The sequence below is a fragment of the Buceros rhinoceros genome, unplaced genomic scaffold, assembly GCF_000710305.1.
Source record: "Buceros rhinoceros silvestris isolate BGI_N320 unplaced genomic scaffold, ASM71030v1 scaffold18164, whole genome shotgun sequence".
Lineage (NCBI taxonomy): Eukaryota > Metazoa > Chordata > Aves > Bucerotiformes > Bucerotidae > Buceros > Buceros rhinoceros.
The window spans coordinates 37,785-53,724 of record NW_010407868.1 but is presented as its reverse complement, the minus strand read 5'-3'; the positions used below and the strand labels follow the sequence as shown (position 1 = coordinate 53,724).

General features: G+C 46.4%; 1 protein-coding gene across 1 annotated transcript in view; it reads left to right on the top strand.

Annotated features, from left to right (window-relative positions):
- The window catches only part of GPC4 (glypican 4), a 36,005-nt gene that overhangs the window by 16,017 nt on the left and 4,048 nt on the right, over positions 1-15,940 (top strand). Inside the window, exons 3-6 of the mRNA XM_010134671.1 lie at positions 8,872-9,037; positions 14,795-14,925; positions 15,128-15,274; positions 15,673-15,809. Coding sequence (XP_010132973.1) covers positions 8,872-9,037; positions 14,795-14,925; positions 15,128-15,274; positions 15,673-15,809 — 581 coding nt within the window. The remainder of the gene's footprint in view (positions 1-8,871; positions 9,038-14,794; positions 14,926-15,127; positions 15,275-15,672; positions 15,810-15,940) is intronic.

The following is a 15,940-nucleotide window of genomic DNA, read 5'->3' as shown; positions in this document are numbered from 1 at the left end:
TTTCCCTTTTGAAGATCCTCAAGTGTAGAGTTGCCTTCAACTCTAGAATTAATTGCTTGAGTGTGGAAGGTTACCCAGAGACCCACTCAGCTGCAAAAATAGCTTGCATGCCGTGGACGATCACAGTTACCGCTCTTTCCACTTCAGTTTCACAAGTTGCACTGGAAATCCTGCAACAGAATGACTTCTCGAAGCGGTAGCAAAAGTCCTGGCTGCTGAGTACCTCAGCTTTTATTTGCAGCAGTGGAAGAAATAATCATCTTACCTTTAGTGTTTTAATCTCATTCAGTGAAAATCTAACATCGCGTTTCTGCAAGACACAATGGGAAACGCTATACGCGAGTTTCAAAGCTGCTGTTTTTATGCCTGCTGCTTTGCGGTTGTGTTCTGGGGCTTCCCACATTACATATAGATTAGCCCGGCTTTGCTGAGCTCTGTATAATGACTCTATTGACTTTGCTTCCGTATTATTTTTACTTGGGAGTTGCAGTGGGATGACTGCTTATACCAGGGTTTAAGTTGTGGGATAAATCTTCTATTCTTCATGCAAAAAATGTCCGAAGTAATGCAAATTAATTCCACTTTTAAATGTGTTTTGTAACAAGCAAGTTAAGTGTTTAATTGAAAATCCTCAGGAGGAGAAATACAAACTCCTGGATGACCCAGCTGCTTTTTACTTTCATGGGGTGCTATCAGGAGAGCAAAGAGTACTTTACAGCAGAACAGCCTTGATGGCTTTTTAATGATCTGATGTATTTTTATATCTTTACTAGGGAGATGCATTTAGAAAGGTATTGTTCTTGCGTGAGTTTGGGAATAAAGGGGGAGAGGAAGAGAGAAGATTGAAAAGCTGCAAGTATGCTTGATTTCAGAGCCAGGGTGCCAGAAGATAACTTCTAATTTGGTATTGGACGGATCAGAAGCCACGTGCTGCTGCCCAAACAGACAATGCAGAGAAAGCACAGACTTTTTTCAAGCTGTGTCTATGAAACACAAGTTTTATGGTCAAGTTTTCACACCTCAAATTCCTTCCTTTGGACCCAAAATGAACAAAATCCTCCAGACCTTTCCTGAACAGCAGATCTGGTAAGACAATCCAGAGTGCCGTGTCTGCCTGCTGGAGACGTGTCCTGCAGCTGAGGTTGGCTGCAAGGGGCTGGGGGCCTCTAGCGCTTCCCTCTGTCATCTGCTGATGCCTGGTGCTTTCTCTCTGACCTTCCTGCCCTCGCCTTCAGGAGACGGAAATGTGCCCATCTACTAATCACTCACTTGCTACTTGGCCCTCGACAAGCGCTAAAATCAGCCGGGTTAAACTGCTGCTGGCAGTGACATTTCCTGCCCCACCAAGGGTGGAAAATGGGAATAAATACAAGCCAGAGCCCGCAGTAACAAAAAAAAGGATGAGAACCTGCAACTGGGGTGTTCTCAAGCTGCAGAAATATTCCCTTAATTAGTTACATGTGATTAAACGGGCAGCCTAGTTGAGGGTTATGACACCTTTGAGGGCAAAGTGCCCAGAGGTTTGTTGGGTGCAGGTCAACTACAAGTGTGGGATGGAGGTCTCTGTTGTGGGGGGAGAAGAAGGTGGTGAAGTCAGGGACTGAGTCCTCTCACGGAGTTTCGCAGCATCAGGAGGAGCCTGCTTGACCCAAGGGGTGAGAGGGGAGGTCTGGCTGAGGTCAGCAACAGAAAGGTATAAAGGATATCAAGTCCCTGTGTCTGCATCACCGTCTCCACAGGGCTGCAGATGGGAACTCTTGCAGTTGCAGTGGTGAGAGTATTCTGCATCCCTCCAGGAGATAAAAGCTGATGAACTGTGTTTTGGGGCTCTTTTATTACTTTTCCCTCCTGCCCTTGTGTCTGATTGTTTGAGGAACTGCCGGGAGCTCTGGAGACTCCCAAATTACCTCCCCTACAAGCATTTGCGTGCTGAAACCCACACGAGGTGCCATTGCCACTGGCAAGGAGCTTCCAGCCTGTCCCTGGGAACTCTGTCTGTTTTGTCCAGGACAGGCAGCAGCTTCAGTTGTATGCAAGAAATGGTGTTTAAATTGGAGGCACAGATCTGAGCCATGTGAAATAATGCGCGGCTTCATATGTATTCATAGTACACACCTACCTTGTCATCTGCTGTCCTCAAGAGACATTAAAAGCTGAGGGGAAGCTGCTGGAGTTGTTCATGGTGGGTAGAGGAAGCTCACCTTCCTTGTTATTGGCATTTCTTTCCTAATGAAGTGTGGTGATAGCAGACAAGGAGAGAATTCTCTTCAGACTGTTTATGGAAGAGAATTGTGGAGGGGGCAGGTGATTGCTTTCCCACAGCTGCTTCAAAGCTGGAGCAAGAGTCTGGGGGCTTTTTAAGCCCCTTGTTCTGAGCTGCCTCATCTCTAATGAGGCATCATCCTTTGAGCACAAGGTACTGGTCCTGCATAAACCAATCTACAGCTGGCCTGTGTGAGCTGCTGTACCTCCAGATGCATCTCCTGAACCATGACTTCTGCCCCTTTCAGCATGAATGCTGAGTGTGGACCAGACGTTAGCTTAGGAGAGACGGTAATGAAAACAATAAAATACTGAATGAATAAGAGTTAAGGCCTGTATCATCAAAAAATACAGGGCACTGAGCTACTATTTCGGTGTACGTTGTGCCCCTCATAATTACCATTTGAAGATCTAAAAGTTTAGTCAGAGAGCAAAGGTCCATCCTCCCTTTGTGTGTGGTCTTTGCCTTTGGTTTGACTTAAGGGGAATGTGACCTTAGTTATTCTTCAGGAAGAAGTTCACGTTGCCGTATCGAGTGAGGCTGGGCAGCCTTCAGGCCAAGAGTCAGCCTGCCCAGGGAAGTGACAGAAATTAACTGTGTTGCTTGGATGCATTGAGAGGAGACGGGGGTCAGATAGATGCTGCTGATTCATGAGCAAACAGGAAACAGCCAGAAGAGGCAAGGAGCCCTTTTAGTTTTGCAGAGGGTCCTCTCAAGGAGCAGTGCTGTCCAGGCAACAAGTTGCAAGCTGTGGGGCCAGACCGAGGGGCCGCCGTGCACGAGGACGTTGCCTTCCACGTGCCAAGGGCAAACATCAATGCAGAAAACAATACCAAGCACTCCTCCACATCAAAGATGACCCTGAGAAGACCTGCCAAGAATGTGGCTGCATCTGCCTCAGCCCCAGCCATCTGAGGGTCTGTGCTAGGCATAGCCTTCAAAGCATGCTCGAGCAGCAGTCAGCGCGGGTTTGACGGGCTGAGGGTGCGTGGATGTGACTGTGGGTTTGGAGCTGATGGCATTATGCAGGACTCTCTCAGTTCCCTGTTTTGGCTTCTTTTCTTTTTCCCCTCTGTTTTTATTTCTTTGCCTCCTCCTACACTGTGGTTCTGCTGCTAATTTTGAAAACAACGTGAGGGGTAACTAAGGAAGTTTTTGGGTGTATCTGCCAAGATATGTGTTCACATTGTTTTGCTCATTACAGTAAACAGGACACTCCTAATTATCTGCTGTGTCTCTGGGTTGAGGAGAGGCAGGTGCTTTGGAGAACAAGCTTTGTTTGAAAGGTATGTTGGTCCTGGGAACACCGAGAGCAGGAGATGCTGACGCTGGCATCACTCTGTTAAGTGTTCAGGGAAAGAGGCGTCCGCTTAGCACCCTGAGGTTCCCTCTGCCACATGTGGGCTGGGGGTGCCGGTGGGGAAGACAAGCACGTGGTGCCCCCCTTTTGGCACTTCAACATTATGAGCAGCTTGAGTGACTGGTGGTGAGATTCTCAGGAGCTCTGTGGTTCCTCTCTGGCAGTGTCGCATCCTGGTGGGGTGTGGTGGGGGGTGGAGCAAGCTATAAGTAGGGAATTGAGCATAAATGTACTCTTGAACTTCTCCTTGTGCAGGATAAAGCTGCAGCAGACATCCCTGTGGGTAGTGAGTACTGATGAGGCACAAAGCTGTGCAGTTCCCAAGTATCACTCCTAAACATGCTCCCTTGTGCAAAGCCTCGGAGGCCCAAATCTATGGTGGAACCAGATACTTTCTAAATTATTCATGTGCAAGCTCTGGGCCAGCAAAATTGGTTAAATACGTAGTTAATTCCAAAACAGTTTCACTGGAATATTTGGGGTGGGGAAGCAAACCAAGAGCCGCCCAAGTGATCTGCTTCACAGAGAGCCGAACGTCTGGACCAGCTTGTGCCAAGATGATGCTCTTGCACAACACTGAGGGAAGGAAAAAATGACGCAAGTAAGATTGTGTTCGTCTCAAAAATCGATCACCCTTCACTTGTCTCAGCTGGCTGCTTACCTGGAGCATCCCACAGTCCTTCAGTCAGCTCTGGAGTTAGTTTTTGATGTCATTATATCAACTTTCTGCATCACTGAGAAGTTACTCCTTTAGTCTTCCTTATCCAGTATTGCCCTAATTCAGTTCTTTTGCAAAGAAAACACAGTATGAATCATAAGTAATTTCACTGCCTTTAGTTTTAAGTTGTTGGGATTTTAAGTTTCCTGGTGGCTGTGCTGCTGGCATGGCAACGCTGTTGTTGTGCAAGCTTGGAAAATAAGAAAGCCTGAGTTATCAGTGTTGTTATAAATAGTTATTAAAGCCGACAGGATTTTAAATGTTGTTATTAACATTCTTAATGTTAACTTGAGGGCAGAGTGAGAGAATAAAATGTGACTCTGGCTGTCTGGCAGCTGGTGAGAGCTCCCTGCAGGACCATCCTCAGTGGGAGCTCTGTCATTCTTCCTCAGTTATTTCATGCCTTGGGAAGGAGGGTAAAAAGAAAACGATTGCTTCTCTGATCTTTATCTGCTTGAGCAGATCAGTTTATCCTGAGTTCTGGTGGCTTTGTGTAGGCTGTTAACAAGGCATTTCACTTGGTAGGTGTGTGCTGTATCCTGACGTTTCTGCTAGAGGTATGCATCCAGATGCAATTGCCAACGAGTCAGAGAAGGCGAAAGATGTAAGGCAAACCACTTCCCTCATGTGAGACTCTGAAACGGGACGGGTATGACAAGTACTAATAAAACCCAGATTTTACCGTACCAAGAGCATGTAATTTTTACAAGAACCTGATTGTACCTTCACCGGTCAATGTAAGTTGGGGTGTATCTGAAAAAATGTGGTATGAAACCTTTGAATTAAGCCCAGAATCGTTTGGAGTTTACTTCATTTTTGTGGATCATGTGCAAATCTGTATTTCTAAGGAGCAAGTTTGATACCAGTCTGAAGATTGGTGTCAAAACACATCTGTTAGCAGCTTTTAATCTTCACGTTTGACAAAGCGTATAGATACGGACAAATTGTAATTTACATGATGAAACCGCAGGGTGATGGATTGCTGCAGTGGTGTGGAACACCGCAGAAAGGAAATAAATTTCACAAGATAAAAGGAAGGGGTTGGAGTGTATTTACTTCTATCAGAAGCTTTTACAGGGTATGTGCACTACAGTGTACTACTACCTGGGCTCAAATCTCCCAGAGTAAATCCTCGTCAGCAAATAAAGCTTTCTCTGGGACTCTGCCGTATTAGAGAGGAGATTATTTGGTTTTGAGGGTCATTCTAGAGTAGAGTATGAATTAGCCCGAGTTGCTTTCCAAGATAAACACAACCCCAGAACAAAGCATATCTGGGTTTACTGTTACGTACAATGGTGTTTTAAGAGCTTGCACCTGGCATGGCCGAGGCCACATTAAAAGCTTGTGAAGAATTGCCAGTGCAACATATGGCACATCGCAGTGACAGATCCAGAGCTGATCTGGACCGGGTACAGGCCCCTTGCCAAGGGTTAAGGTTCTCGTTGCAGTGATATGCAACAGTTAAGCATTTATCACTGTTGTAACGAGGTGTAATTGCTCATAATCTTCCCTGAAACTCTCTTGGAGATGATCTCTGCTTATGCCTTCCCGTTGCTTTCTGATACCTTAAGTGCCAGATCTGGACTGATGAATTTCCCCTTTGTCTTCCTCTTCACCTGCAGTTGTATTGCGAACCAGCAGCTTCTCTGTAGGTTATGTCCATCACCAGTTAGGTCTCAGTTCAGCAGTCACTGCAGGCTGTGGTTTGTCTTTTCCTCATCCCCTTTGCCATCACTCTCTCCTCAGCTCTGTGTAGGGCTCAGAGCTGCAAAACTAGGTGGGGAAAAAGGCAAAAACCTGTTTGCTTTTAAAATCATCCTGAGTCTTTGTTCAAAGGGCCAAATCCAAGTCACCGTCCCATGTTGTCCACTGTGGAACGTGGTGAAGCGTCTTCAGTTTCTCCCTGCATCTGCTGGGATTCATAAGATTAACCCCTATGAAATATCAAAGCTGGGGCAAGCTGCAGGATTGCAACCACTCAGTGCTCGCGCGGCGAGCCAGGAACCTAAGAGGAGAAGGGGCCTCCTGGATCACTGCTGTGCAGGTGATTTTTTTGAAACGTGCTGCTGTTTTCATAAAGCTGCAGCTTTCCACGATAAGGTTGGGAAGATCTCCTGCTCCTTGTCAAAGGAGCTCTAGAGAGCTGCTCTAGAACCTGGCTGGTGCTGTCAACATTTTCTTCGTTCTTCCCTTCACAGGATGCACAGTACTTCAGGACCAGCAGTGGTAGGACGGTCGCGATCTGCTGATAAGCCGCAGGACTAGGAGTGGAGGTCCTGGTACCTACCGCGGAGTGACATAGGAAGGGATTTTTATCAGAGAAAATGACTAAACTGTTAAACTGGAGCATCCTTCAGAGCTCTGTCTCTGGGTGTGAGATGTAATGTAGTTCCCTCTTCCCCCCAGAAGTCTTTTTGTTATGCAAGGACTGCACCATCTGGATGGCAGATGATACCTTTATATTGGTCTGTTTTCAGTTTCCCAACTATAAATCATTTAATTTTGCTGGTTTCTGTTGCTTGAGCTCTTCCCAGTGTTTGAACTAGCTCTGCTTTAAAGCCACGCTGCCCCAATGGGGAGCTTTCTGCTGGGGCTCCTGCTCCTGCTGCGCTTTCCAAATATATACACGTATATGTGCTCTGGAGCATCTCTATCAGATTCCGCACCACTGCAAACAGCTTTCTGCACTGAGTCTCCTTTTGCTCAGCCAAAGAGGCTCTTCACAGACAGAAGCGGGGTAAAGGGATGTCTGAATGTCATGGCTGGCCAGCCAAAATCCAACACTAAGCTCCATCAATTGCAGAAAACTGCCCTTCGGTCTTTCTAACAGGTTTCATTGCCTACTCAAGGGAAACCGAGGTCCTCCTGGAGATTTTTGTCTGTCGCATCTTTTCGTAAGAAAAGAGGGTTTAAAACTCCACTGATGTTATTAGCAAAGCCAGCCTGTGGGATTTTTTAATTATCTGGTTTGTTTTTGTTAAAATCTGTTGCCTGCTAGTTTCATGTGCTGCCAACTAGTTTTTGCACCAGGAGAACGTACGCGGTTTCTCCATAGCCCTTGTGCTGAGATGGGCTTTGCAATAGAAAGGTCCTCAGTGTGTGTGTGTGTGTGTGTGTGTGTGTGTGTGTGTGTGTGTGTGTGTGTGTGTGTGTGTGTGTGTGTGTGTGTGTGTGGTACCAGGTCTTCCTCACATACATTATCTCCATCCAGTCCTGTCATCCTCTCTCCCACGAAGGCTGGTTTCTACACCTTCAGCAGGTGAGGCGGGGAGGCCATCCGCATTTCTAGCCATTTGTATTCAATGACTTCTCTCTTCCTCGGGGCTGTATTTTCGTGTCTCCCCCTTCTGCAGGGTCTTGGATCATAACCTATTCAGAGTGCTCTCCATAAACACCTTACAGAAGCGTGAGGTGTCTCAAGTGCGTTGCTTAAAACACCAGAGACTGCTTCTTTTTTGTCAGAGGCTGATTGCGTCTTAATTTTCCATTTTCATGTGTGGCTAATTAATACTTAAAACTTGCTCTTGAGGGAGCTTCTCGGTTCAGTGCTTTAGACGGACCCACCGTGTGGTCGACACTAGTACGTGGTTCTGGAGCTAATGCTCCCCAGACCAGCTGGGTGGAAATGGTTTCAATGAATGTTTTGAAGCTGGGCCAGAGAGTGAATCAAACATGAATGACCGTGAGTCACTCTGGAAAATAGCCCTGTCAAGGACTCAGGGGGTGACGTGCCTACTGCAGAAAGCTCCACTTGCACGCCCAGCGGTTGCACCTTGGCTTCAAGGGTCCTCCCGGCTTGTCCTCAGCTGTGGGGCTGTAGCTGCCACCTCCTTTCGGGAATGGCGTTATTTAGCGTGATGAGTGCTGAGTATAAATGAACCCGACTATCTGTCATGTAAATGCTGTGTTGCAGGAGTTGAATGTAAGATAAAGGAGCCAGTCTCTCTGCCGGAGAGCCCTGCTGGGTGATTGTCCGGGAAGAGCTGAGCCGCAGCGCCATGGAGGAGGAGGGCACATTTCTGGCGGGTTTCGTGCAGGGACAGTGGCAGACATCGCATCTTGACCACTTTTTCCCAAGAAACCCTCGTTCCCAAGCCATCGTTGTTTTCAGCGTGTGCTTGCAGCAGGGCTTGGGTAGTGCAGCCTTGCATTATGCCTTTTGGCTTGGTCACTTTTTACTGCCTTCCCTGAGCTTGAATGCTTCGTGTCCCCTCAGAGGTACTTGTTCTTGCAGCCCACGGAGGGGTCCCACAGTACACAAGGTGCACTGCAGATAATGTTTTGTGGAGATGGGGACCATCCGTGCCCCCTGGAGTGGCAGGTACACCCAAGGATATGAGCCAAACCCCTTCATCCTCTCCCACATCCCTGGATCATGTCAGCAGAGAGCTCTGACCAGACGGTGGTGGCTGACCTCACATCTTCTCCCCTGCACAGCTCTGTTCCCACCTGGGGTTAAACGTGTGGGGTGTTTTGCTTTGGAGATCGAGGGCTAATTTTCTTCTCCTTTCCCCTTTTTCCCCTTTGAAGGTGAACCCCACGCCGCAGGGTACGCGAGCGCTGCTGAAGATGATGTACTGCCCACACTGCCGAGGTCTGGTATCGGTGAAGCCCTGTTACAACTACTGCTTCAACGTCATGAGAGGCTGCTTGGCCAACCAAGGGGACTTGGACACCGAGTGGAATATCTTCATAGGTAAGGCAATTTAAAACTGCGTGTGAATGTATACTGACACTGTGTCCCTTGCCTGAACGGCTTTTGAGTCGCTATGCTGAGCTATAGCAGGGTGTCTGTGATGCTTGTAGGTGTCTGTGATGGGTGTCTTTTCCTTCTGCTCCTCTGTGTACAGCACACCTTTTGCTGATCATGTTCATTTCCAAAGAAACGAGACTTCTGTTGTGCCAGTGACATCTATTGCAGCAGGCTTTAGGAGGATGGAGCTACCATGTGCTTGTAGGCTTGGAGAGTCTCTTCTTGCTGGACCAAGCAGGTGCACAAGCTGTTTTCTCCATACTACACCATATATGTTGTTGTCACCTTAAAGCTGTCCGTTCTGAAGCTGTGTTTCTTGCTCGGCAGCCTGGAAGTCTCCTTTGCAGCCCCAGTGAGCTTTGGGAAAAGCTGTCGGCCTCTGTTTTACCTCAAAAAATTGAATGGGACGTGTGTCTGAATCTGTTTTTAAACAGCTTATTTGGCACTTGGCCACCATCCTTTTGAAATGTCGATAGGTCTTAGATGACGCTGTGCAAGTGCTTTTGCCATCCTCTTTTGCCATGTCCTGTTTGTTATTTCTCTTCCATGGTTACAAATGGTATTATTCGATACATGAAATTCAGACTGAAACGTTGCACTCTACCTTGGGTCAAGGCTCAGCAGCGATGCATCGCGGTTTGGGGTCACAGGCAATAGATAATGTTAAATGTTTTCATTTGTGCTCCTTTTCCAGGAGGCTTGATTTATCTGTGAATGAGCATCCTTTGGGAGCAGTCGCTTCACTCCAGTTAACGTGTGATGAAGTGCACATGTAAAGTATCTGCCGCTACTGACAAGGCTGCGGCACTCTTCCCATCCCACTCGTGGAAAGAAAAATGCTATAAAGAAAAGATTTCCCTTCCATTAAGCTGTGAGATAAAAAAAGGGAAATTGCTGATAATTGGAATTTCAGGCTAGATTTAAATCCTAGAACTTGTTTTCCCGTGTTTTGTGCACTGGATTTTCACTTTGCTGCCTGTGCCAACTGGACGTGTGCAGGATATTATTTTCAGAAGGCATTTTTTTGCCTGTGTTTTCCATATAGGGAGTTAAATGTGACGGTAAACTGGGTTTCCAAGTCATTCTCTGAGGGACTGACACTCCCCCAACCCCGTTCCTCCCAGCTGTCTTTCTCATGAGAATATTAAGTATTTCAGCTACAATTGTTGCTGAAATAGCTCAAAGGCAGGAGACTTGCAACCATCTAGTCCAAGTAGAAAAGAGGAATCCCATGAAAAGGAAGGGCGTAATGCCAGAAAACAGACAAAAGCACAAGCAGCTAATTGCTGTAGGTGGTATGTGGCTAGAAATGAACCTCAGGGGAAGCCAGCAAGCCCTGAAGCCCTGTCGCAGGAGACCGATCAGGGGCTGCGTACAATCATTAAGATTATGAAAGGCAAAACAAATAAATGCGATTCCAGGTTGGAAGCAAAGCTTTCTTCTTGCAGTGCTCCCTCCCCAAGGGGCTTCTGCCCGTTCATTACTGAAGTATGGTATTAAGCTTCATTACGTTTATTGGCAGTGTGTGCTCTGGGTTGATTCTTCGAGTGGAGTGTAGATACTGGAAACTTAAGCTGCGCTTTCGTTAGGCAGTTTAATAAATGAGCAGGTGCTGGTTATGTTCCGGATTTTGGTTTCTATCTCAATTTTCCACTTGAGGCAAATGAAATTAAATAGATCTGGTGTTTGGGGCGGGGCACATGTCACAAATATCCTCTGTGTGTGTTTTTAAAGCTTTAAATAAACTGAACAAACAAACAAACCAAACCACAAAATATTCCTCCAAAACCACCCCACAACAAAAAAAAAACCAACCCACCTGCGTGGGCTTGGTGCTCTTTTGCATCACGGGTTTAAGTACTAAGTTGCAGCAATGATTTATTGTGTGTCACAACCAGATTTTGAACTTAGCGGAATAGTTTACAGATAGTTAAATGGGAGAGCTTGCTGCAGGTGGGAGGGTATCTGTGAGGATATATGAATTTGGATGCACGTGTGTATAACATGCTCGTGGGCCTGTGCTAGTGGGTCTATATGTACGTCACTTAGGTAAAGCTTTTCTGGGAGATGTGAATTTTGGGGGTTTTTTGAGATATACTTCCATACCTCTGCAAAGTACCGTTTAAAGTTACGGTGTATGAAATGACGACAGAAATGTAGCCTTTTTGTCCCATTTAACTATCTTTAGATTGTTTCATCCTCTATTCTTGATACAATTGTACAGCAATTAGACAGGGCTATATTTTGTTTCAAACGAGCTGTTGGGGGGATTGGAGCTTTCCTGAATGAACGGTGTTAATCTCCAGTGCCTTTTCATGTTTTGTTTTGGTTTTCTTTTCCTGCAAACGTTTACTCTGCTCAAAGTTGTCAAATTCAGGCTCCGTGTACATATCTAGAGTACTACTTTGTGTGCAGAGAATTTTTTTCCCATTTAAGAAAAAGAAAAAGATTGTGGTTAATGAATGGTCGAGGTCTTCCCCCTCCTTCCCTCTGCTTTTAAATCAGATCTCGGGGTTAAGACTGAAAACTGCCTTTTGTTCTTCAAGTCAGACAGTGAGGCTGAAGATGTGGGTTTCTGATTATTGGTGGCACAATGCGAAAGAATTGCTTTCCTTCATGAGAGCGAGGTGCTTTGTCGCCAAGGATTGTCTCAATGCCAGTAGCAAGGACAAATGTATGCAGGAGGAAAAGGGTCTTTAAGGGCTGGCGCTATATGGTGTGGGTTGGGTTTTTCTTCCCCCCCAAATCCGCTTCTATCACCCCGTCACAGGGAGGAGAGACAGTCTTTGTCATGCTGTGTGTTTGTAATAAATGGCCAGGGTACGTTTTTCACTCTGCCAGACTTTTTTTTTTTGTGAAGCAGATCTGAGCCACCTCACAGTGGCTTATAAATATATCAAGTATTTTGCACCAGAGCTGGGGCAAAATAATTGTTATTTATAATCAACTCCTTTCTCCCAGTAATGGAAAATCTTTTTGGTAGATGACTTGCACCAAAGCTTCATTTCTGGTGTTCATGCAGCGTGCCTGCCTCTCGACGTGCAGTTCTTGAACCGCAGCCAACCTTATTAATGTCAAACGTGGCTGCCAGAGGGAATCGCTGCTCGCCACGACTGCTGGTGGGGACACCAGCCAGCTCCTGGTGGGAGGCAAAGGTTTACAGGATGCCCCCAAAATCAAAAATGTGGATGAGGTAGAGCCCCTCCACCCCCCCTTTCTTTATTCCCCCCATTTTCATGAAAGTTTATTTCATTTAGCACTACTTGCCAGTATCAATCCCAGCTCCTGAAGAGCTCTAGTTGAATATATTCTCCAAGGGCAATTATTACTTTCCTTATCTTTTCTCGCCAGCTTTGGCAGCTCTGCTGGAGGCCGAATGCATTTTCTCTCTGGGCAGTCAAAGCGCAGGCTGCATTCCTGGGCTGTGATACATGTAACGCCATGGCACCCCCGCTAACAAAGGGCCCAATTCGCTCTACATTCCCATGGTCTTGTGGATGGCCAGCCCGGCTCAGAGTTTACAAAGACGCCAAACAGCCAGAAGAATTGGGGTTTATGTTTCCTTTCAGTCTTTCACAAACACTTTATTGATCTGCGGCCTTTCCTGGCCACTCGGAGAATTAAGTAGTTCAAAATGGAATGATTTTGGAATGACTTTCCTTTTTTTAAAAAAGGAAAATACTATGCATTTTGTGTGTTTTATTATCTGTCTATTCATAATATTTTTATATGAAATGAGCAGCTTCCTGCAAACGGCGCCGGGATGTTCTTTATGCGCGTGAAAAACCCCAAAAGCTTTGACAATGATAAACACGTTTAAGTTGTGCTCCACTTGTTTACAAAAGTCTCCATTTGGTAGCACATCAAAAGCATTTTTCTCCCCTCCGGCACAATGGTATATTCATGCTAGCAGTCATTACTCAGAGATTTGAAGCATCACTTTATTGGAGCCCACCACAATACAGTCTAAGACTCTTTGTTTCATTTGTTATTACCTACTTTTTTTTCTTGATTTTTTTTTTTTTAAATGCATTTAGTTCAGACCTGTTTGTAGTCCCTGACGCTAAATTCCAGCCATGCCCTGCAAGGGCTCCGTCATTGATGCTGGGCGCGGGGCTTTCCTGGGGGCTCCAGCCCCTCCCAGGTTTCACTCCCTGAACATCGGCACCTTGGCGGAGCTGCGGAGTCCCAGCTGATGCGGTTCAAGGATGGGCTATGAACTGATAGACCTGTAACTAGCACACAGCAAATCTTTAGACTATTGCGGATATTTAAACAGTGGATTTACTGGCTGGGGAGGCATCTGTTCTTGGGGGGGTGGTGGTGTTGTAATTATTAATTATTATTTGTTAGTTTAAATACACAAGTAGCTTAATTGTATATTTGAGATTGATTCCTGGGGGTTTTTGAAAGTGTCGTTTAGCATGAATTAGGGAATAACGTGGAGGTATTACTAAAATGTGGAATATCTTCATAGGGCTTTAACAGGAAGCCAGAGCCCGCAGAGGTTTTCTGCTTGTTGAAAGTACCTTTTGCGCTTGGGAGGAGGATGAGAAACACTTTTCGAGAGAAATTAATAGACTGACTGTGAAACGCCCATTTCTCCTTAATGGAAGGGAACAGGCATATCCTTAGGAGTAGGGAGGAGCTCCTCAGGAGAGGGTTTCCTCAGGGCTGGAGGCGCCTTTGTGCCCTGGCCTCCCACGTCACCCCGGCTCTAGGAAAAACTGAAGAATTAAATGTGACTGGAAAATTAGGAGTTTGTGGCAGGGCATCATGAAGTGATGCAGGAGAGGAGACCAGCGAATGGGCTGCTTTGAGATTGAGGGACTGCCGTGAAAACTGGTGTTAAATAAAGGTTGTGATGGGTGAGAAGAGACCGGTGCTTAGTACCAGGTGTGTACTTGGAGGTACCTTCAAGGGCAGAACCAGAAAGAGGGCTTAGATCTAAGGCAGGGTGACAGCCTTAATGCCAATAATAATTTCCCAGAGGAAGTCATGGGTATTCAGTAGCTGCTATATTCAATGATATATTTGATGAGGACGTGCAGACTGGCACAGGAGAAGTGGCTCAGTGTTGGCTGATGGTTTTCCATCTCCCCTTGCCTAGAGACGTGCCAAATACATCATGAGTGCAGAGCGTCTGCCGTGGTCTCATGCAGACTCTGTCGTACAGTTTGTCTGTCTGACGCCAGAAGGTGCAATCCCTTGGCTTCCTCTGGCATGGCGAAGCCAGTAGCTTTCCTTAAGGGAGAGATGGTAGTGATGATCATCTTGGGCCCTTTTGCGTTGGTGTCTTGTCTTCAGGCCCAGCATGAGGAAGCTGGTGGCGTTGAAAGCATTCTTGAGAAACAAATGACACCAGACAACCTTCAGTAAATGAGCATGGAGAGAAGGGTGTTACTAATGCTTGTTCTGATGGGAGGAGGTGATTACAGGCTGACTGTTGGCAGGCTGTGATGGTTCTGTCTTGTTCAGTGTGACTTTTGATGTATATGAGCCTGTGACTTGGTGCTGGCAGCTGGAAGTGCCTGGTGACGTTGTAGGCTCTGGGAACGGAGCAAAATATTTCCTAGAGATGTGTGCTGGTCAGGAACAACATTGTGGTGGTTAATATCTGTGTGCTCAGTCTGTTATCCCCGTTGTGTGTTTTTAATGGAGAGGCTCCAAGAATAGCTTGTGTTTCTCTCTTTGTGTTAGATTCAATGTTGCTGGTAGCAGAGAGGCTGGAGGGTCCCTTCAACATCGAGTCAGTCATGGACCCCATTGATGTGAAAATTTCAGATGCAATCATGAACATGCAGGAGAACAGCATGCAGGTGTCTCAGAAGGTAAATGGCCCAAGAGGACACTTGGGCTTGATTTATTCTGTGTGTTTTATGTCTCTATTCTCATCGATACGCTTTTCTGTAATGACCTTTCAAGTATATATAAAGCTGATGTATTATTTTGGGCAGAGGCTGCGCTGGAGCCTGGAGAAGGGAGGTTCTTGTGACCTCCCATTTCATAAAACCCTTTCCTCCTCTTGCGTAGGTTTTCCAGGGATGTGGCCAGCCAAAAACACTTGCCCAGGGCCGGACTGCTCGCTCTGTCTCTGAAAGTGGTTTCAGCGCTCGTTTCAGACCCTACAACCCGGAGGAGCGGCCGACTACAGCTGACGGCACGAGCTTGGACCGACTGGTGAGTGCCTGGTCCTGCCGGTGCTGTGCAGGCATTTCACACCCATGTACCGCAGCGTATAATTTTCCATTTGTAGTTTATGGGGTTTCTTAATACTCCTTGGCCGTCTTAAACTCTCTGAGGGGTGTAATCTGCCCATGGCTCTAGACATGAATTACCTCAATGCTTCTATGTCAGAAAAGTGCCTGCTCTAAAGACGTGGCTTATGAGTAATAAGCATTTGAGGAGCGGTGTTTAATGTTGTATTAAAAAAGTAAATCAACCATCAAAACACGCAGCCTGAAGATCTGGCCTGTACATGTCTGTTGTGATAAAAAATACCTTTTCAGCTTCACTTTTAATGAGCATTTGGTGTTCTGGATTATGTCCTGTGTTTCTTTTTTTCTTTTATTTAATAGGTTACTGATGTGAAAGAGAAGCTGAAGCAAGCCAAAAAATTTTGGTCATCTCTCCCTGGCAACATCTGCAATGATGAAAAGATGTCTGTAGGCACTGTCAATGAGAATGAGTGCTGGAACGGGAGCGCCAAGAGCAGGTCTGGCAGTGCTGCTGCCCCTGGTTAACTCTCTCGCCCTCAGCCCAGCCTTTCCTGGCATGCTGGCCCCTCTCCTGGAGCCCTGTTCTCCTACAAGAGCGGCCCCAGCTCCCCAGAGACAGGCTGCAGCC